Here is a 22,413-nt window from a genome sequence, read left to right on the forward strand (position 1 = left end):
TATCAACCTTTTTGTCGTCGCGGTCCACTTTTGGACCGCCACGGACCCCTTCAAGGTTTAGTTCAAATTTAGCTCAATTATCGTAGAACCGTCATCTGGTTTGTGCAAACATTGACGGTATGCTGATGAAAAACCGCACAATGCTGATGACTTTTTTTGTAAATAACATCGCATCATATGTAGAAATTGGGCACTTGGGCAGTCTACTATCATTGCAATGCGAATAATGCAACTGCATTTTTATTTGAAATGTGTAAGTGCCTTTAAAATCCATTTCCACAAAGATGCGAGGTGAATGTAATGTTATCGCGTAACCATTCCAACATCTTTGTGTATGATCGCAACATACATGGCACTAAAATTGAGAAACAGATTGTTTTAACGAACATATCATGTCCAGCCGAGTCATTTCTACCCAGCTCATCTTGAAGTTATTCTGGAAGTGCTAATATATAGGCTATATCACAGGAGAAAATGGATTCGTGGCGAGGTTTCAATTCCTTTACTGGAAAAGATTAGGGAAAAACTCCAGGAATTTCTATTTCACACTACTGCTTAATTTGCTGAGACTGACAAGAAATGTTTTGCAAACATTCGGAATTAACTCAGAGGAACTTACTACTCCAACAAAACATCTCTCATCAGAAAGATGTTTGTATCAGTAAGTTATCAGCAATAAATGAGTCTGCATAGTGTGATATTTCATATCAGACGGTCATTCTGTTGATGTGAGGCCTAAAGTTTTAGCAGTTATGAAGCGAAACTGACTCGAGATTTTGCTATAGTTTGGAAAATTACTAATTGGTTACCAATCATTTCCCAAATTTAGAGGTTTCGCGGACCCCTTGAAAATGCTTCGCGGACCCCCGGTTGAGAACCACTGGTGTAGCGTCTCCGATTCGATCAACAAGGGAAGACCGCCTTCAATAAATAACCTTTAAATCCTGTCCTCCTTATTGCATTATGGAAAAAGATATTCGTCATGAGCCGATCACGAACAATTAGAATATTGCAGCACGCATTGAACGAGGGTCAGCGAGAACACACGGCTGAATACGCTGTGTGTATCGAATTTATTTCCGTTATTTTTATACGTGGTTTGTCATATCGGCTATCCTAGAGCATGCCGATTATGATCACATCATAGCGACAACATTAGTATTTCTAATTTGACTCATAAATAATTTGGCACTATGGACAATATGGACGCAATTGGACATAGTTAGTTAAAATATATGAAGGCTAACTTATCTTTTGACTATCTTCATAGTTTTATTAATAGCTCTGTGGCCAACGTGGTCTGTTTCACACCAGTTAAAAAGCACTGTAATATAGTATCAAACTGCATGTAATACACTTCGTAAACATGTCATGCATCATCCAAATGCCCTGTGAAAATTTTGCATGCCCGACCCTGTTCTAGCAATTCCTTCAGTCGCTTGTTGATATATTTCTGGCGCTAACCGCTACACCGTGAAGGATTAGACATCTGTGTACATTCCGCCCGGCAGTATACAACCGCATTAACACCAATATAGAATAAGTGTGAGGGTGATCAAATAGAACATACACGCAATAGATGACAGCCAGTAATCAATCATAAGTGCTGACAGTATCTACAAAACAATTACAGGGAGCGAAGTTGCCGAAAAGGGACGTCAATTCCTCAAGCCCAAACCGCTTCTTGTAAATACGACCCCTCTCGAACATAATCTAAGCTCCATACACGGAGTACATGCTGCGAACCAAAGCAGTGATGTTCAGGATCTCAGTATATGCGGTTGCTTCATAGATTATTGTGTCTTTCATACCACGAGTAAAGTACTGAGCGTACATTTTTTCATGTATGAGATGCCAATTTCATATTGTACATAAAATTATGATTTACCAGATTAGCCACCATGAACGATATCATGATTGTGATGTCAAAATAAGTGCCGTGTTCTTAGCTCCGAAAATTGTTCGGCAAGCTATAGCGAGGCCGCTTTTTGTTGGTTTTTGTTGTTACGCCTCTGTCTGAAAGATTTCAGGACATTGGGTCCAAATAACTGTCTTCCGTATACGTTCTATATAGGCCCACCTTAATTACCAAGTGATTTCCAAAAGCGCAGCGCGGTATGCATCGATAGCGCTAAGGTTAATTTTTCATATACGGCATTTACATCATTTAATACCGCAATTATCTATTTACTCTTCTATTATGTCAAAATCGGGTGTAATGGTAGCCCGATGTGCTCATGTTTTGTGGCGACATGTAGCACTACAATTAACATGTGCTTGTCTAGGAGTGGTTTATATATCAGTTCATTCATGGTGGTGGATTGAATAATAGTTTATTGTTAACTGCGGACAGTGTTATGTCCTCATCGCTGAAACACAAATGGTCAAAATACGAAGGCAAGTAACCCATTGTCTTCGTTTTTTCGTTTACAGTGGTATCCTGGGCATGTTTGATTTTTGTCATACTATATATTGCAATGTACAGCATAGGCATGGGGCCTGTGCCTTTTATTCTTCTCAGCGAAATGGTAGCGTTCCGAGGAAGAGGCGTTGCGTGCGGAATCGGAACCAGGGATTTCTAAAACTTAGATATCCCTGATCGGAACTATGAGCAACTGGTTATGCGCTTTCATCCTCACCAAGTCGTTCATTAATCTTATCGTAAGTATAGATACTTCCAACCGAACACAATGCTCGCTATAAGAGTACATCATTATGTGGCAGGCCTGCTGAGGATTTTGCAAGTTAATAACCGGTATTGCTTCGAATTGTCACAAGTTATGCACAAATAAAAACATGTGCACACTCGCTAAAGATGCTCTGCTCAGTTAGCTCTCGTGAGATCCTCTCAAAGGGAATCATCTACTTATCCCCACCCAATATTATCCTAGCCGAGAAATCCATTTGGCTATACTCGGGACCTATAATTTAGTGTTCACTACAACAACATATCCGGGAATTGCCGCATGATAGATTTAAGAGTTTTTTTTTTCTTCTTGATTAACAATTTTTATAAGCATATCATGTCGAGAAAGTACACTTGTTTGGTGCGGGTGCAATCAGACTATAGTTGATCTGTAAGGTCTTATCGGTCACCCCTATCCGATACCGAATACTGTTTGTGTTTTTGTTCTGTATCACCAATCACCATTGATGTATTTGTGTGTTTGTCGTGTAATTTTGTTGGACGGAAGTTAAAGGCTCTCTCTATCTCAATCGAAGTTGGTCATAGTCCGTCTTTTTCTCCAGGAACTTTTTTCTGTCCACACCGTCTTTTGGATGTTCGCGGCGGTCTGCTTCGTCGCTTTGATTTTCACTCGGCCATGCGTGATCGAAACGAGCGGCAAGACGTTGGCGGAAATCCAAGACCTTCTCGCAGCGGACACCAGAGACACGAAGTCCTTTGCCGATGAGAAGAAATTCCTCAGCTTTGACAAGATCCTTTGTCATCCCGTCTCGCCTAAAGCGTGCGCTAAATCGATAAGGTCCTCTAGTGTAGAGGAGCAAAGTAGAGACTTAATCGATAATTGCGCGGACGTGTAAGATGAAGTACTTTTCAACGTTATGTATTCTATTTATAAAAAATAAAAGACTAATACATGGGCTATTTGTCTTTGAGTTTGTACGAGTCTTTGTTTGTTTTGGGGTATTCATGGTGTTTGTCGACTACTATGGTCATTTACACCAGGCCGATATTCTTATTATTTTTCCGTAACTGCCGACTTATAGCACGGCCCACCTCTAGGCTTTTGTAAGACACCGCTGGCGCAGATGAGGTGGCGAGGAGGATTGTACGAGTCTTCGGCTGTCAACGATGTTGTCCTATAGTTAATTCCTGGTACTGCAACAGGTTGGAGCGCGGTATACAGTGGACACCATAGTTCGCGGAACAGTCATCACCGGTCCGCTGGGGCATTAGTAGTCTGTAATCAGACTGGAGGCATCTTTAGACAGCACCGTAACTGCCGCACCCCAAACCCCCCAATTGGGGGGGGGGGCGAGCTCGAAAGGGGCCCAAAAATTATTTCGTGAAATAGCATAAATCATAGAGCATTTTTTCAAAATTTATGCAATTTTTTCAAAATTTTTCGCGCTATGCGCGAATCAAGTAGCCATTTTTTCTATATTATTGGGTATTGGGCCATTACCGAGCCACGACCCACCAAGACATACAATCAAGTTTTAAGTCATATAACATGCGACTCCAAGAAGTGTGCCAGAACGATTGGCAGCGAGAAAAGCTTGGCCGAAAAGGTCTATGCCCTTACGCAGACAGAAAACTTCGTTATATAGGCTATATAAAATACATATGGGTTTAAATGTACATAGGCGCCTGAATGACTGGCGCCGAATGTTCCTGTCTTTGCAATCTGAACCTCACAAGACAAATACCATCCCGCTGGGAAAATTTTTATGCCAGTGAAGAAATACCAATTTGAAATCGTGTGCGTCTCTTAGTTTAGAAGCCTACGTTTGGGCGATTCTATATTTTTTGATATAGTAGACTGGAAGTCACGAAATAACATCATGTAACGAAGTCATATCAACGGGTCCGCCCGCCCGAAGATGTTTAATCAATATTTACGGGCCCTCCCGTTTTCAAGACACTTCACTCAGCTCTACCGGTAAATCTAATTACGTGAGTAGAGAAGACAATAAATTGATAGCATAATATATATGCAATCGCCGATCTGATTGACCGATTTTATCATAAATTATCGAAAATTTTCGCGCTTGGCGCTGGCTCGGTTCACATTACAGTACAGATAATTTCGTGACAAACGCGAACAACGTGATGGGGGCCTGACGAGGTGCTGTTTCCGTCCTTCCAACGGATATACGCCCGAAGATGTTTAATTATTATTAAGTGGTCGTACCTTTTCAAACACACCTCACTCAGCTCTACCGACAAATCTGATTACGTCAGCAGAGAGAAGATAAAAATTGATAAGAAATACGCAATTCCCGATCATACTGACCGATGAAATCATGAATTCTATAAATTTTGCGCGCTTCGCGCGCTTAGGCGACAAATCCCGATTCACCCAACAAACTCCCAATGATTAAGATGAATAATGGTAAATAGTGTATCGCCGGAGGGGGTCTGGGGGGCGTCGCCCCCCCCAGACGTTCGGTCTATAACCATATGGGGGGCCCAAGACCAAGGTTTTTTGGGGGGGGCTGACGAGGTACTGTTACGGCCCTGTCTTTAGATATATACCGTACACGGATTATTTGACTCGGACATGTCAAATGATACCCTGATCTTTATTTGCGAGTTTCCAAAATCACATAGTTGCTATGTTCTTTGGTAGGCACAGTGATTCTACCTTAACTGGTCCAGGGTTCGAGTTTATTTCAGGTTTTTACCCTTCATTTTTCATTTTAATTCCACCGCGTTTATTGTATTGATTTTTGTTGCTGTTTTATTTTCTGGACAGATGCGTGAATGTGGTTTGATAGTACTCATGATACGTATGCTAGTGTTTGGATGATTCCGATTTGACTCAACATCAGGGCTGATCGAAATCGAATAGCGCCTACCTGAAGGTTTCGATTCTTATTCGAGTTGAGGCTTCTTGTCAAGTATTCCAGTATCACACATTATTGAAATCACAACTGTGGAAATGACATAGAAAATTCAAATACGTTGTACCAACTATGCGACTACAAAACATATATGCCAGTTTACAGCCCTGCTCCAGCCATGCTCAACATGACTCGGAACGGGTTAATGGCGATTATAGCGACCAATTATTGCCAGTGAACACAGGAATACGTGGCAATGAAAGAGCGGATAAACTCGCAAAACTGGCCGCTAGCACACCTGGACCCAACGACGAAAACGGAACGATTCTGTCACTTCCCGAAATGTAGTCATACACCAATGGATTATGTACTGAGAAGTGGATGTCGGAATTAAATGACATCGCTCGAGATTCTGGGTACCTTCGTATGAATGCACCGTTCTCATGCATTCTCCATCCACGAAATTTGTCGCGGAGGGAATCAGCAATTATATTGCGACTACAAACTGGACACTGTAAATTGAACTCGCACCTCCAACGCATGGGTTGTCACGACAGTGGTCTCTGCAAAACGCGCAGCGTACCAGAAATTGTCGAGTATTTTCTACTGACGTGTCCTCGATACGATCACCAGAGACAATATTTTAAAAAACGTAGCCGAACGTAGCAGTGTGAGCTTTACCTTGGAATGTCTGTTAACTGATCCGCACATGGCTATTGCGGTCGTAGAATTTGTTGTTTTGTGTAGACATATCTGATTCAACTATAGCTCCCTCAGGCCTGGTGCTCAAGGCCCAAGTAGTCGAGCACCATAAAGCCCCTTAATAAGTAGTATGTATGTAAGTATGTATGTATAAGGGGCCCTTATACATACATACATATTGCCAGTGAGGTTGAACTTTTTCAACTATGGGATGGTGATTCCGAGTCGCGCATTATTGAGCTGATGCGATATGCTGCATTACCTTGATTGGCATGGTCATCATTCATCACTTGTTCTTTTCTTGTTTTTATTATGAGTAAAAACCATAAAAATCAAAAAATCATGATTTGAAATTTTGCTTCAATTAAAAGCGATTTTAATCAGAGGCAAAATGAATTTTACCAAAACCCAAAGCTGATCTACTGCGACAGACAGATATTACACGACTGAATAACCTACCCGCATTGAATGAAGGTTAAGAGTATTTTCATTTTATACATGCTGTCCATATGAAGCGGGATGTTTTGAAATCGCTCTCACAGCAACCAAAGACCAGGACAATAAGTCATTAAACAAGACTTATCGAAATTCAATATCTGCTATCAATCCCGGATGCATCCGGCGTGTTGTATATAAGAAAAAAGCCTCTATTCTTATTGATTTATCGATTAAGTGGCGATTATAAATATAGTGACGTTCAATTTTTTGCTAAACAATGTTCATTTTAAATGAATGTTCATTATTCAGTTAAGAATATGTTGAAAGATACCTGCGTCCCCTACTTTGGGGGACAGCGGTAGAATTGTCATGCCCGGTCAGCGAGACGAAAAGGTTGTGTACCACTATGGTGCATTCATCCAACCAACCACAACTTTTACTAATCTACTTGCGATCATGACAAAATATGTACAGGAGGCAGTTCCAATGTCATTCGTAATGATGATGCAGCAAAGCAAAGTTGATTTTGTCAATACATGGTGCAGATATTGCTGAGTTTGTTACAGGAATACTTCGTAGGTGGTCAATATTCCGAATGCTCATCGAAAGTGATTGCTCAACAATATCGACCTTGCACGGCTACGAAAGTTGAATATGTCCATACGAAACATTGCGTTCGTGGATTCTTTGTTAACTTGATCCAAACATCAGCTCATATATGGAGAGTATACAACCCGCAAATGCAGCTTTTACTATTTACTGTATATGTGATCCACTTGTGCACGATAACAGCGTGACACTGACTGGACAATGCAGACCGTGAGATAAGAATAAAATACCAGGTGAATCATGAAATAGTTCGGAGGAATACCTAAACTATATGCACTTAAAACCCACGAAATATGTGTAAAATATTTTTATCGGACAATGAACGACAATCCACAACGATTATTAAATCAGTTCATTTTTAATGAGCACAAAGTAGTCCGTTATTTCTTCGCGGTTCAAACTGTCATACACGGTAGTTGTTGATGCACACCTTTCTGTTGCTTTCGTGTAAAAAATTTCGGAATGAAAAAGTGTTCGTATGTGAAACTAAACACAAATCAAACTTTACCTCCATCTGCGCGTTAATCTGCTATCAACAATAAGAATTTGGCGATTTTACGCATTGAATGTTATTAAAGGTTACTAGTTCGTACCATAATAGCAGGCACACTGAGCGGATGCACGTTTAACCAGTTGTATATGTCTGTTACAAACATTGTTGTGAGCTTCGTTTGATTGGCTGTCAGTCTTTCTGACCCACTCTTGACAAATAATGTCTGAGCCCAGTATTAAAGTGGCAAGTGATGACGAAACAATTTTGATATATATCTTTGCGATTGTTATCGCGCGATAGACAATAGATATCCTGCATTGCTTCAAAAACATATCTAAATTCCGATAGTCTTAAAATTGTGATTTCAATTACGCGCGGAAGAGAAGATACTGATCAATTAATTTCCTACTGGCGAATAGAATTAACGCCTGCAGACATCTTCAATGTACATGTACATAAATACAGACTTCACCAGGCATATATGAGTATATTCGGACGATTTTAGTGGAACGATCAAGATCATATTCGTGCCTGTAAATCTGAATGATTGGCGACATGGTATTTTCTGCAAGATCTATGTGGCTCATTTATTCAGTCGTATGCGTCTTCTTCCACGTAGCGAATTCAAAAGGTATATGCATGTTACGTATGTAGGATGGCATTCCCGCAACAAACCCACGCATTCTTACGTGCGTTCCAAATGTAATCGAAAATAATGCTTCTTTTTATAGACACAGTGTTATATGCAGAGCATAGACCAGCCTCCGTGGCTGCGATGCAATCTTTTAAGTATCTCGTTGTTTGTTTGTGACTACTTTTCTACTCAACTTTTCTATGGTATGCCCATTGGCCAATGTTATGATTACTAAAGCCATATGTAGGATAAAACCGAAGTTTTGTAGTGGAGGGATGATTGTTGGATGTCAGTACAAGCAACCATAGAAGGAGGACTGTCTGTCCTTTCGCTTAGGTCGAAATGAAAATATCAATGGAACTATGGATTTGATTAAAAGATACTCCAGTCTGATTATATTATCCAGCTAGACCGATTGTTCTTAACCTGTTCTCCCCTCCCCACAAATAAATAAATAAATAAATGACGACTAAAAACAAATGTGCCTATGACGTGAATGTAGTGACAACATATAACAGCGGTAGTTGGCACCGCTTCTTCGCAACCAAATCGTTCAATTGGGGTTTAATTCCAGCAGATGAATAACTCATTGAATAGTTCTGAGCTTATACTTATTCCTAACATCAACAGATCAACAGTTGTATAAGAATCCCACTTCGGATGAGTGCCACTGGGCTAGAACTTGGCTGAAAAATTGACTACATGAAAGAACGGCGAAATAGCAATGTACTTGTTTATAGCTGTTATCTACCCCTACCACTTACTTTGGAAGATCAACTGACGAAAAGTGACTATATATTACGATTGCAGAGTGCTACGGCGTCGGAAACCCAGATGGTCCGGCGGCGCTTGTTGGAACGATACACGCCAACAATACAAATTATTTCGAAGGCTGCAAGATTGTTCGGGGCAACATCGTTGTCCAAGCGTACGCATTCGGGGGGTACGTATAAGCACCAAACGTATTGTTTTTCATTCGTTATGCCAAAGTTATGAGATGGGTCTTAATAATTATGTCATTGTAATGATAAACCCTTTAACAGCGAGTATGGATGATCAAAATACCGCAAATAGATATTATTTTATATATCCAACCGAATCCACGGTGTATGTATGAATTAATACGTGTCACGTATTCAAAAATTAATCGCCGGAGAACACTTCTTCTCTGATGCAGCGTGACGATTCGCTGGTTTGATATGTTGTTGAATTTATTATTTTCACAACTGCAAAATTTGTTTTGATATTGTAGGTGAGTACAACTGACCTCAAACACAGATGTTATTGGATACGCATTGCATACGCATTCGGGGGGTACGTATAAGCACCAAACGTATTATTTTTCATTCGTTATGCCAAAGTTATGAGATGGGTCTTAATAATTATGTCATTGTAATGATATACCTTTTAACCGCGAGTATGGATGATCAAAATACCGCAAATAGATATTGTTTTATATATCCAACCGAATCCACGGTGTATGTATGAATTAATGCGTGTCACGTATTCAAAAATTAATCGCCAGAGAACACGTCTTCTCTGATACAGCGTGACGATTCGCTGGCTTGATCTGTTGTTGAATTAATTATTTTCGAACTGCAAAATTTGTTTTGATATTGTAGGTGGGTACAACTAACACAGAAGTTATTGAATAATTTTATGTTATTATTGAAGCACTGATTTGATAGTAATATATTTTGCCTGACCTGACGTATTTATTTTTCACTGTAGCGACAAGCAAAATTATATCCCACCCATGACCGCGCAGCAAGTGATGAAATCGTTTTTGTCTGTTGAAGTTATAACCGGTGAGTGTTATCTCAAGATTATCGCTCCAAATACTCCAAATACTTGAGCTTAGTCAACACCGCACTGGTCGCCTCACTGGGAAAAAATTTATGCCATGCCACACTTATGAATCGTTCTGTGTATTCCATATACTTTCAAGTTTTGTTGGCGATTTCGTGGAGTAGAATAAATCGAGCGTGACTTGCGCATGTCAAATAATTGCATCCTTGAGTCGGATACTGAACCTGTTAAGATATTTCATTGAAAGCATAAATGATTGTTTGGGTGCCATGTCGAAATACAGCGACTTCTGCAGATAAACTTCTGCACGAGTAGGGCTGGGCAAAATCGAGTACCTGAGTGATTCGAATCTGAATCACGTAATATGCTTCGAGTCGAGTAATCGAGTATCACTCATTATGATGTCATAACAGAATGTAATATGTCAAAGTTCAAATATGTACCTTTTATGCGACCACAGAGAATATAATGCCTGTTATCAACCACGTTAAGATACTTTGGTATTTTTTCGACCTTACTGATTTCATTGCACTTTATGACAATGTTGTTGGATGATCATGATGTTGGAAATGTGCTATTTCCAGTAACGTTCGTAGCTTTGTACTTTACGTTTCGTATGCTACGATACGGCCAATCAAGGTTTCAAGGCTTCAAGGCTTCAACTGTGAATATTAGTATCGAAACTGTAATTCTCGCTGATAAATTAACTTTCAGTAGCGAGGAGCGTATAATTTCAGTACTCTAAAGAGTCATCCATTACTACTCGACTCGAATCATTAAAGTTAATACTCGAATACTCGATTCAAATTCGAGTACTCGAATCATTATGCCCAGCCCTAGTTACGAGGTCTATAGCGACGCGGTGTGCATCGCTTTGTCGCAGACAGGCGCTCATATTTCCAAAGCGTGTTTCTTTTGAGTAGGCGCCCAATTATTTCTACTCGGTACTTGAAATGTGTTTTTTCGTTGAATAGCTTTCCATATCTTTTGCAGGATATCTGAATATTTTGGGTTGGCATAAAAATCTTTCCGACTTCAGCGCTTTTGGCAACTTGAGGACCATCCGCGGCGTCCAACTTTTTCGCGGAGTTGCCGCGATTGTGATTCAGGACACCACCGCCGGCCGGCCGTATCACCTCGAATCGGTACGTTTGCTTACGATTCAGCGAAAAAGACGTGTTATATTAGTTATTAGTACCGTTATCGACATCCCTGACCAGAAAGACCTGGTACTGGCATCAGATGGCAGCTTCCTAATCCTGACTATTTTGCCGCTGCCGAGTACCAGGCCTAAGATTTGCTAACGAAGTGCTGTTTCGTCCTGTAAATACGCATATACTGTCATGTGAACTTTTGTTAGGTCAAAGCTTTGGGATTTCGGTCATTGAAAACAATCGAGCGTGGCAACGTCTACATTGGATACATGCGAAACCTCTGCTACCTGGAGACTGTAAATTGGACGAGAGTCTTGAAAAGCCCAATTACAGGGGGCCAGATTCGTATCCGGCGTGATGCTCCGAAACAACAAAAAATGTTACGGTACGAAACGAAAACAAAATCGGCTTGAATACTGTAACTTCATTCATGTTAAGTACGTCAAAATGCATCGTATAACCTAATCAATCCCCTCTCAATTTGTGTTCGCCCATCCTAAATGTTCATCCTGGCCACGCCTATGGATACGTCGTCTTACACAAATGCAGGGCAGTGACCAGTTTGAAAAAATGTGGCCTACTAAATTCCAACCACAGAAGCCGTTAAAGTTTAACGTTTAATTAAGTTCCCACTGCGCACTGAGGCTTCCTTTCAATTCTTCATAAAATTTGTCCTGTGATGGGGCTTGTGAAGTTTGAATTGGCGCAATTGTGTTGGAAAATTAGGGTCATCCACCTTCGAGTTTCTATTTGCTTTTCTTGGGCCGCGCTCAAACCATGAACGTATGACTTAGCATTTCTGGATTACCTGAACTACATCATCGCACCATCATTGGATTCCTTTATTATCTATGTTACGTTGACAACATTGGGGAGCAATCGTATAGAAACACCAAGGCTCATTAAACTTCCATCATCGAATTATGCCATGAAATACCAAACATTGGGGTGAGCTGCTTCAGACTTGAACACCAGTAGATTGCATGTGAAATTGGAGGTTGAGTATAGGCATAGATATAGATATATCATGTTATGATGGTAGTCATGGTGTGTTTTTATAATGAACATATCTGCAGATATGGTCAATGGCCCCACGCATACTACTAAATTACAGGCGTAATGTTGCCATATGCTACAGATATAAAACAAAAAGTATTTATAGGGTTTATAAGGCAAGCCAAATTAGAAACGAAATGACAGAAAAAAATTTGAACTTCCACAAAAACGTAATTTGTCAAGATACCTATAAAGCCCTGATAAACATACAATGTTTATCTCTGCAGTCAGCGCAGACTGGCATATACCGTTATTCAAAAAGAGCCGATTTCACAAATGTTCTCATTCTTTGAAGGTACTCTATTCATATTTTCTTTTTCTCTCAACAGGCGAGACATGTCATCCAGCCTGCGATGATGGTGGATGCTGGGGCCCGGGGGCCCGAGATTGCCTGAGTTGCGAGTACTTCACATTTGGAGATAAGTGTGTCCTGGAATGTGGCGAAGGTTTTTACCACAGTGGAACAGAATATCAACCTTGTGATGAGCAATGTGACATCTGCTACGGCAGTGGAGCGGGTAATTGTCTCCGATTCAAAGACCTACGACTCCCCAACGGAAAATGCGGTGGTCCGTGCCCCGGCGAGATGTGCTTCGACGTCGGTACCGTCGAGTGCAGACCGTGCTTTGAATTGCTGAAAAAAGGATACAAACAAGAGAGCAACGTACTTCATTGAAAATAATTGCTAAGTATCGAAAATCCTGATACAGTGTTCGAAGCTCTGAAATCGCATAAAACGTACTCTTGAAGTGTTCATACACTTTGTTGCTATTAAAGCGTTTGTGGGTTGTTGGGAAATGTGGATTGAGTTATGGATATGTACCGACGATGAAGTCTGTTTAAAGCAAGACTTAATCATTTTCCAGTGGTTTTCCGTACAAGTTATACCTTTAAATCTTCCCCAAATTATCTACAAGTAGATATGCAATTCATTCGTTTTCGATAAAGCTCATACACGAAATAATGAGTTCTACCTATTTGAGATAGTTATTTCGAAGGCACCGGACCAGGCTCAATCAAGTCATCAGGGATAGTCGGACGTAGTTTGCATGAAATATCACTTTCATTATTGTACAGAAAAGAATGTAAATATAACAATAAAATAGTTTACCGAGGTAAAGTCTGCGGCGGGTAATTCTAGAACTGAGAGTGCAAAAGAGAGAAAAAAGTATGCATCCGAGCTCAACTATTCAGGCGCGGCGACTCATTGAAATAATGGGGATGCTGCAAAAACAATCATTTGTGATTTTGGGGATCACACACACGAAATCGTACGAGATGTAGGCCTACGGGCTTTCTGCTTGCTTCGAAGACATGTTTTCTAACACTGACACATAGCGGATTTTACGGAAATGTTGATTACAGACCAGAGATGATGGCTGTCCGGTTCCTAATTTTGGAACGATATTTCCACGTTCTAAGATTTTCTTAGGCTAAATTATTTGGACATTAACGTGAAGACCCGTATTCATTATAACGCAATCAAACGGATGGCTTGCACAGCTCGATTATAACCGGGTAGGTCTCAAATATTTGTAACGTTGCAAGCCCCATTGTGTTAATCGTGGAATATTTATTAGTATCACTTTTAGAACTGTATTATTAGATAGTTATCGAGCCTGTACTCACAAGCTATTCACATTCATCCGAATTTCTAACTACCATCCGCCTGTAGTTGAAGAGCAAGTAATGATTATTTTATTTCTGAAAGAAACAATGTGAAGACAAATTCAGTACAGAGGTCAACATATCCACACATGTGTCATTCTCGTCGTACCGTGTCCAATGTGCATTGAGTATGTTCAAGCAATCAATTAATCAATAATTTTATTCGCAATGTCATCAGTTCAAAATACCAAAGGAATTGCGTTGCAATGAAAAGATGGGAATGAATCGAAACGGCTTGCCGAAGTCCGTATTAATCCACAGCCGCCTTAGAAGCGATGTTGAAAGGAGACTCGTATCGAATGAGAAATGCAGAAAGCTACCATGGAAATTGACAAGCAGAGAACGCAACGAACAGGCATCAAGTACGATGTGCGGTTAAAGTCGATATGTCAAAAGCTTGGTCTGGCGATTTCAAATGCAGCAGGCTATGGTATTGATCTAGACATCCCTGATATTGATTTATTAGAAAAAGTTGAAATTTTGGATTGGGAAAGATATACAAACTAGACTCCATACTACTTGACCAGACTACTCCAGAACGGCCTGATAGCCGGCGCCAGGCGGAATATGGTTCCACACCAATCGAACTTAACTGAGCGTCGTGTTTATCGGCAATTCACGTTGATTAGGTGGTGTACCTATTTGAAAGCCGAGAGCGCACGGGGGCGCACATTACGCAAGTGCGTTGTACTTCAGCTGATGATAGATACAGTAGAATTAGGTCATCACCAATGTTCCCTCTAAGCTGCCGCGTACTGCTCACAAAGTCGTCGCGCACAAGAAAGCCGAAGTGATGACCTTTTTTTAGTCGTTACGTACTGTTGTCCAACGGAACCACTCAGTCAGTTGGTGAGAGGACGCACGGGAGCGCACATTACGCAAGTGCGTTGCACTTCAGCTGATGATAGATACAGTAGAATTAGGTCATCACCAGGCCTGTTTATTTTTGGATTTCTCCAAAAATAACAAAAATAGCTTAGTTTTGGATGTTTTCAAATTTTATTTTTGGAGAATCTCCAAAAATGAGAAATGAAGGTGTTTTTAGCCCTAATACTTCATAGAAAACTTCACCGAATATTTGTTATTATCATGTATTCATATTCTTCAACACATCGACATCATCAGCGATCTTGATCTAACTTTCTAATACTTTCGTCACAAAGTCTTTGGCCTGGAGAATGCATTCCAAATAAATATCAGTGGGTGACGCCCGGTAGAGACCTTTCTCACAATTGATTTTCGAGAAATCAGCTTCGACCGTCGCAGTTGTGGGAAACATCGAGCCATGCGGGTCCAAAGAACTGACGCTCGTCAATAATGCGCTTGAAAGTGACGTCCATTTTGCATCGGACAGACATGGATTGGAATTGGTCTTCGATATTCTGTATCTACCCACCCCGGTGTTTGTCGATCAATTCACTGAGCTGCAAATAAAGTAACTTACATAATACATATATGTATCACTCTTGTTTATATTATTAGAATTTAAAAGAGCAAGAAGTGTTTGTTCTGTCCTGCCTTCGAGGTTGCACCACTTGGTGTGGTAGACAGGGCAGAACCCTTTCATTGTCGGCAACTTCAATTTTCTTTATGCCGTCGATGAGCCCTGCTATAAGGCTCCTGGCTGCCTTGAACGTGGACTGCTTCTCTTCTTCGCCGATATTCTCGAGAAGGTCGAGGACTGCACAGTGCACACTCTGATCCTCCACGAAATTGCGTGACTCAGTGAACTTGATAGCCCAGCACCCTCTGACCAGAGGACCTTCCTTGCCGCGGATGTCATTGTCCCAGTCCTCAGCTGGGCACCGAGCTCGAAGGCGTTCGACCAGGTGATGGAGGTCATCCTGATGCTCCACGATCAGATGGCCAAGTCTCTGAATCTTTGTGACGGTGGTGCTCACCTCTGTGGCCATGCGCTCGAGGACGATTAGTAGGATCCACTACTGCAGCGGAGGTGCACAGGCTGGACTTTTATCGTTTATAACCCCGAGGAGTTTGGTACGGTGTCTATAGTCAACCAAGTGGTAATCTTCTTAATTGACAACCAACATGTGTCTACAAACTTGGGGCACATACTTTTCTTTTCCTGGATCAAGTCCTGTTGCCGTTGGAGGTAGCCATTCAGTCCCATCATCGTGTGGACGAAGTTGTTGTTGTACAGGTGGCGATATTCGGCCTGCGTTACAAGGTCCCGCCCGCACCACACTCGCACGATTTCATACCATGCCGCCTCTTTAACCCTTGTCGTGTCGCCTCTGTTCCTTCCAGTGAGTGGAAGTACTTTTAGCGTTTCGGAGACCCCCTCCCGCACACACATGCTGTTTTTGTGTGTGTTTGTGAGTTTCCTGGTTGTTTCAACAGTATTTACATTGCTCTGACTCGTGCATTTCACTAAAAAACTTGAAAAAACATCATCCAAAAACAGCTTATTTTTGGATGTTTTCAAATCTTATTTTTGGAGAATCTCCAAAGGTAAAACCTAATATCCAAAAATAAACAGGCCTGGTCATCACCAATGTTCCCTCTAAGATGCCGCGTACTGCTCACAAAGTCGTCGCGCACAAGAAAGCCGAAGTGATGACCTTTTTTTAGTCGTTGCGCACTGTTGTCCAACGGAACCACTCAGTCAGTTGGTGAGTGCGCGCAGACTCGTGAAAAATTAGAGGGAACATTGGTCATCACAAATTTCCCAATAAGTAGCCTAATCCAACGTTTCGCTTAACACGCGTAAGCACCCTGGTCCCTTGTATATATTTCACGTTGATGCGCATTATAAATGACGGAAACTAAGGTTTCACTTTTAAAAGGGTAGGCTCGTGTAATGTGACACAGGCTCGTGTGACATTAGTTTGGACACTATGACGATATTCCCATGTAAATTACAAATGTCCGATAGTCGCTAGATGGTAGCCTGTTACTGATGGTGCAGGACGATTTCACTTTTTAAGAACAATAAATGTATTTCATTAATTATATATTAATTCATTTGTTAAGTTGCGTTGTTTTCATTTCTTTACGACACATACGTCATAGGTAAGTACTAATTGTGCGTGCGTTAGATCCCAACACGTTACACGGCGACTCTGGATAGAACTTCATTTGCAAAAACATGATTGGCTACCAGAACATCTAAAATTTTTGATTCTTCTTGATCAATCGTTTTATTGAAATTTTCCACAGATCAAAACACCACAATATGTCGAACCGTTTGATGCTATTACGGTGGTCTGTAGGATTCTCTTCCCGGTTTTCAGAAGCTGCCTTGGGCGGCTTAGATATAATTAATATGGGATATTTTATTATTAATATGCATAATTTGACGAGAAATATTCGTAGAAACATATTACAACTGTCTATGAATATTTGAGGTTATTGAGAGCCGTAAGGGCCACAACGAGGCCTTGACAATGATACGGAGAACCCGATGTTGTAGTTTCTGCACGGAGTCGATTGCATTCTTGCTCGTAGCTTTCGACCCAGTAATTCCGTATTGTAATAAAATCGACAGGGGGTTACCAAATAGGCAGCACAAACTACATATACCTTCGATAATTGTGGCGTTGTCGATTGTAGGTGACTCTTCCAGGACATGTCCGGTTCCAATAACACCCCGAGGTATTGGGCATTTTCAGCGTTGGAAATCAGTTGAACAGCGATGATAACTCGCTCTTCCAACTGCCAAGTAAAATAACAAGTGAAATAAAAGTTTGACTAATTTGGCTATGTTCTAGAAGAGATAAAATGACAAGAGGTCACATCTTTTGCTCACGCGTATGCGACATTCACTGGTTTCTGGTGTGTATCACTACAAATGCCGTAGCCTAAATAACCAAAGTTAGAATGACATTTTATAGTCTAACAATCGCTAACAAGTTCGTGACGTGTAGTCAGGGAATTGAAGCAGATAATGCTGCACACAGTCGCACATGCGAGCCACATGCTGAAATGACAGTCATAATTTCTTGATAATGTTTATGAAAGCACTTCATCACAGTAGTCGCCTACACTGCACATGTGACGTATTAGCCATTAAAATACATTTGTTCGTAATCCCTTTGCTGATTGCTTTGGTTAGTCAGTCAGCCAGTCATTCAGTCTGGCGCAGTCCTGAGAGCACTGTAAACCACGTATTTTGTTATTCAATGTGACCTACCATACAGAAAATTTCTGCAAGGTAAGATTGGAAACCTGATGAATGAGAAACGAACATGTAAGAACGAAATGGTTATCTAATACGGAAGAGTAAAACTGAACTTGCGTAACTACAAAAATCAAAATTGTGAAAGATAACTATACAACAACACTGTTATCGGATATATTCACGTAAAAGAAATTAAAATCATTTAACCATCCAAAACGTTGATGACCAATTTTGGCATTCGTTCAACCTTCAAAATCTCAAGACAACGCGACTATTTGTGAATGCGCTTTGAACTAGATATTCTGCAGTACATGAGGACCGCCCGGTAGTTCGACGTGCTTGAGCGAATGTTCGGCACCATCAGATTTCCGAGGTCATGGTCACAGGTTTGCCTCATTTCTGTATCTACTTCCTATCTACTTCGGTATTTGTATTTATTTCCACCTATCACGCAAAATTTGCCTCGTCAAAATGCCATAATACCCCTTCCGACTAGCTACGAGAGAACTTGCCCAGCTCTCGTCTCTCGAGTGTCTCGAAATTTTTGTCCCGGAGCTGCGGTATGTTTTAGTCGATTCAGTTGCCTCGCGGCCGATGGTACTTATCGCGGAGCGAATCGTATTGTTGTGGAAGTTATAGTTAGCGAAGGGCAAAAATCATAGCTTTATGTTGCACTGACTGTGCCAAACTTTACTTCGTCAGTTCAAGATAACGGGGCATAATTGCTACAGGATTGATCGTGTCTTCTCAATTATTTATGCACAGTTATTGCGTTTCTAACTACAACTATTTCGGGTCAATGTCGGTGATGTATACGTAATTTTCGGATTATATCACAGCGGTAGCTGGGCCTGCTTCGAATGCAGCTCATAGGTAGCTCGGCTAGGTAGCTCGGCTAGGTAGCTCATAGGCGTTCCAGGACAGTGTGACATCGTGCCACTAAATCAGTTAGATTTGTAGGCTTGTGGCGTACGCAATGCGTTGAGACGTTTAGTCGGCCTTCGGTCTGTGTGAGATTTTCCGCGTGAACGTATGTGAAGAAACCCATCTGGTGGAATAGGACTGCATTTTCAGTTGAAACTAATTAAGTCATTTGGTTGTCTGGTAGGAATTTCATGCAGATTAGATCATTACAACAGTGAAATGTGAATATTCACTTTCATCACAGGTTTTCAAGTTAAAATTACGTTGAATGTATCGAATCTAGTCAAATAACATCGGTAACATAAAAGAGATAAGTTGGTTATAAATATATACTTTACCCGAGAACTGAACCCATTGTCAGGTGAAATTCTGTCGTATCATGTATCGGTATGACAGAACCCAATACTCTTTATGGAATACGGAATTTTTCGTAGGACTATTGTTCGCGCGACGCTTCACTGGATACCCAAACAAAGCTTTCCCTCTGTTTCTCAATCCTTGTAATGAAAGGCTATCGGATGTGGATCTAGTCGTAAACAATCCCCCAGTCCGCGCGAGGCGTACAACCAATGTTTGATTTAAGGCGTGCAGATCGTTTTGGTTAATGATTTCCCCGCGTGACAATATCGCAAGATCTGCAATCACTCACTGCTAATTCCCGAACGCAGACGGAATGCATATCCTCGGTGATAATCCATTTTCATTTCTCCGTGACGGACTGTTTTGGAATTCAAGTTGGCAGGTGCTGTAACGTCCACAAATGTCTTACTGTTCACGAAATCCATATTTATCAAATCACTGAGCCAGTTTTAAAGACACCAATACATTTTTACTTTCAATCCCTCTCCTCCCTTATCAGTATCAGCAGTTTTGTAGTTCAACTAGTGACTAGTCTATTGCATACAAGTGATATCAAATATCTCAGGAATCACGTACTTTCTTATACTTCAGTATACCGATTCCTCAGAAATTACGATACTAGGATTCCACCAATATATCTTTCTATGGATAGTTGAGCGTCTGATCGGAAAGTTGCCGATGCCAATATTCTGCAAATATTCAGTGAATATATTTTGATAGGATGTTATGCTACCCACATGGTGGAAGACTGTCATAATTGTAGTGTAATAATAGGTACTCTAATTTCATATCAGTAATAGCAATATTTCATAACGTCTTGGATCGTATAAAAGAAACTTCAGTTTTGTGGTGCAATTGAGTCGTGAAAAACGTTGATAGATATAGATATCCGGTACGAAAGACGACTGCAAAGTATTATTTTCCGAAAGTGCCTAATAAATGGCTGTATGAAGGAATACCAATCGCGCTTTTGGATTTATGCAAGTGATGCGAATGCATACAGCAAGAAATCGGTTCAATTGGTGAAAAATCGTTAATCATGAAGAAATCACAGTCAACGCGTTTGATCCTATGTACCGCATGCCTGTTACTTCACAGCGTCCATGCTACAAGGATGACTAAAGGTAAGCGCCGATATTTGGTAAATGGCATATGCATATTCTAGTCTCGGTCGTGCTTAAGAATATAAAATGGACACTCAAGTTTTGCTAGAATTCTCGATAGTATGTGGTTGTGGTACAATTTTTCTCATATAATTGTTAACTGAATTACAACTCCCTATGGTGAGTTACTGGTTTTACAAGAGAATGGGCTGCAGTGGATTAAAATCGCTTGTTGATTCCATGGGACTTATGATCAAAAATTCATACTCGAACAAAGTGTCGTTGATACCGCTACCTACTATACAGTGTACTGTACTTGAAAATTCATTCCTCGATCACTCGCATCACAGTACCGACATTTCTATATTGAAGTAGATTTATGAGAACAAGTCATTAAGCCTGATAACTTCCATCGGTGACATTCGTGTGAATATTCGATTATTACCAATCTTCTGTTGTGTGAAATTTCACCAACCGCACGTGCGTTGTTCCCATAAATAATGTCACCTCGATTTTGATGGATGACACTCTAATTGCCAAGCGCTCGTGTATTTCCGATTGATCTTATTGAAATTCCAAATCTGTGGCTATCACCGGTAGTGAATCGCTTACGAAACTATACCTGCAAACAGTTTGTCGTAACTTTCAATCATAGTTGTATTATTCGCGATAACAGAATGAATTGAATCAATTTTGTGTGTAAGGCGAATGCTGACATGCTTTAAAATTTGGCGATCATGATATTATCTTCACGTAACAAGTTTTTATTCCGAGTTTCATCTGTGGAAAGACCAGCGTACTCCCTTTTCTTTCTTGAAGTAATGATGCAGAACCAATAACCTACTCAGTTTATTTGTGAATCGCTGATATATTAAATTCATATACCAACCGACAGCTATTATAATATAATACAGTCAGGTTATAAAAACTAAGTCATGAGTGTGTAATATATTGTATCATGAGCGTGTAAACGTCTGCAGATATAGGATATCATTATTTCACGAATGACTTTGTAACATGCCGAACGCGGAAAACAGATATGCTAGACCTGATAACTACAAGAATCGAAATATGTTGGAAAACCTATTATACTTATAGGCGGGCTAACGTGATCTTGTGAGTTCAAATCGGATGCTTTCGTTCGCCTTGTCAGTCAATTCATTTCAATGAGGTCGTTACCTATGGGCAAACCATTCAAAAATACCCATCGCGCTGTCAGTAACTGGTTGGGGATTGGCAAATTTGTGTATTATGCAGTGTCAGTGCGATTATCCGTAATAACGGATATCGCCAAAATGTACATGTGCATCGTTTGATCCCCCGTGTAAACATACACATAATGTTACTACTAGGGTTACCATACGTCCTCTTCTAGGCGTATTTGTCCTCCTTCTGGCAATTCGTCCTCCTTTATAGCTTTGACAGCCAGGCCATTGGCCAGGCACAACCAAAACCGCCATAAACGACGCGAACTCTTCAATCTGGACATTCGAGCGCGTCTTTCAAGAGTCGGACTGGAAAATGACCTTTTTTAGTCAACAGAAGAGTATTCCCCGTAAAAAGTTTCACCCGTTTTCTGGTCCTTTAAAACTTTTTTGATTAGTTAAATATATACTCTTTTTCCGTATCTCAAAATATGGTAACCCTATAGTTGCTACACACACTTGTTTATATTTCGCTTTAGCGAAATTCTGAGATTATAGGATGTAGTCTGACGCTCAATAAATCCGGATGAAACTTCAGTTACATCAGTAAAGCATGTGATATGTGATGCAATTACCGATTATGCGATA

The 22,413-nt window shown here is 40.6% G+C and overlaps 2 protein-coding genes and 1 long non-coding RNA gene across 4 annotated transcripts in view; 2 read left to right on the forward strand and 1 right to left on the reverse strand.

The window, feature by feature from the left end:
* Positions 1 to 22,413, reverse strand: part of LOC145455708 (uncharacterized) — a 237,639-nt gene that overhangs the window by 152,219 nt on the left and 63,007 nt on the right. The gene's annotated exons all lie outside the window — the stretch shown is intronic.
* Positions 8,242 to 12,915, forward strand: LOC145455670 (receptor tyrosine-protein kinase erbB-4-like). The gene is made up of 6 exons (XM_080333652.1): positions 8,242 to 8,402; positions 9,216 to 9,348; positions 10,137 to 10,213; positions 11,208 to 11,359; positions 11,575 to 11,753; positions 12,754 to 12,915. The coding sequence occupies exons 1-6, from the start codon at positions 8,315 to 8,317 to the stop codon at positions 12,779 to 12,781; spliced, it is 657 nt and encodes a 218-aa protein (XP_080189778.1). The 5' UTR covers positions 8,242 to 8,314; the 3' UTR covers positions 12,782 to 12,915.
* LOC145455667 (epidermal growth factor receptor-like) overlaps positions 20,047 to 22,413 on the forward strand; it is a 56,907-nt gene continuing 54,540 nt past the window's right edge. For both annotated transcript variants that reach the window (XM_080333647.1, XM_080333648.1), the window contains exon 1: positions 20,047 to 20,641. In XM_080333647.1, coding sequence (XP_080189773.1) covers positions 20,557 to 20,641 — 85 coding nt within the window. In that variant the 5' untranslated portion in view covers positions 20,047 to 20,556. The remainder of the gene's footprint in view (positions 20,642 to 22,413) is intronic.

This window comes from Botryllus schlosseri, chromosome 14 (assembly GCF_051294905.1).
Source record: "Botryllus schlosseri isolate E-star chromosome 14, Bs_hap1, whole genome shotgun sequence".
NCBI classification, from domain to species: domain Eukaryota; kingdom Metazoa; phylum Chordata; class Ascidiacea; order Stolidobranchia; family Styelidae; genus Botryllus; species Botryllus schlosseri.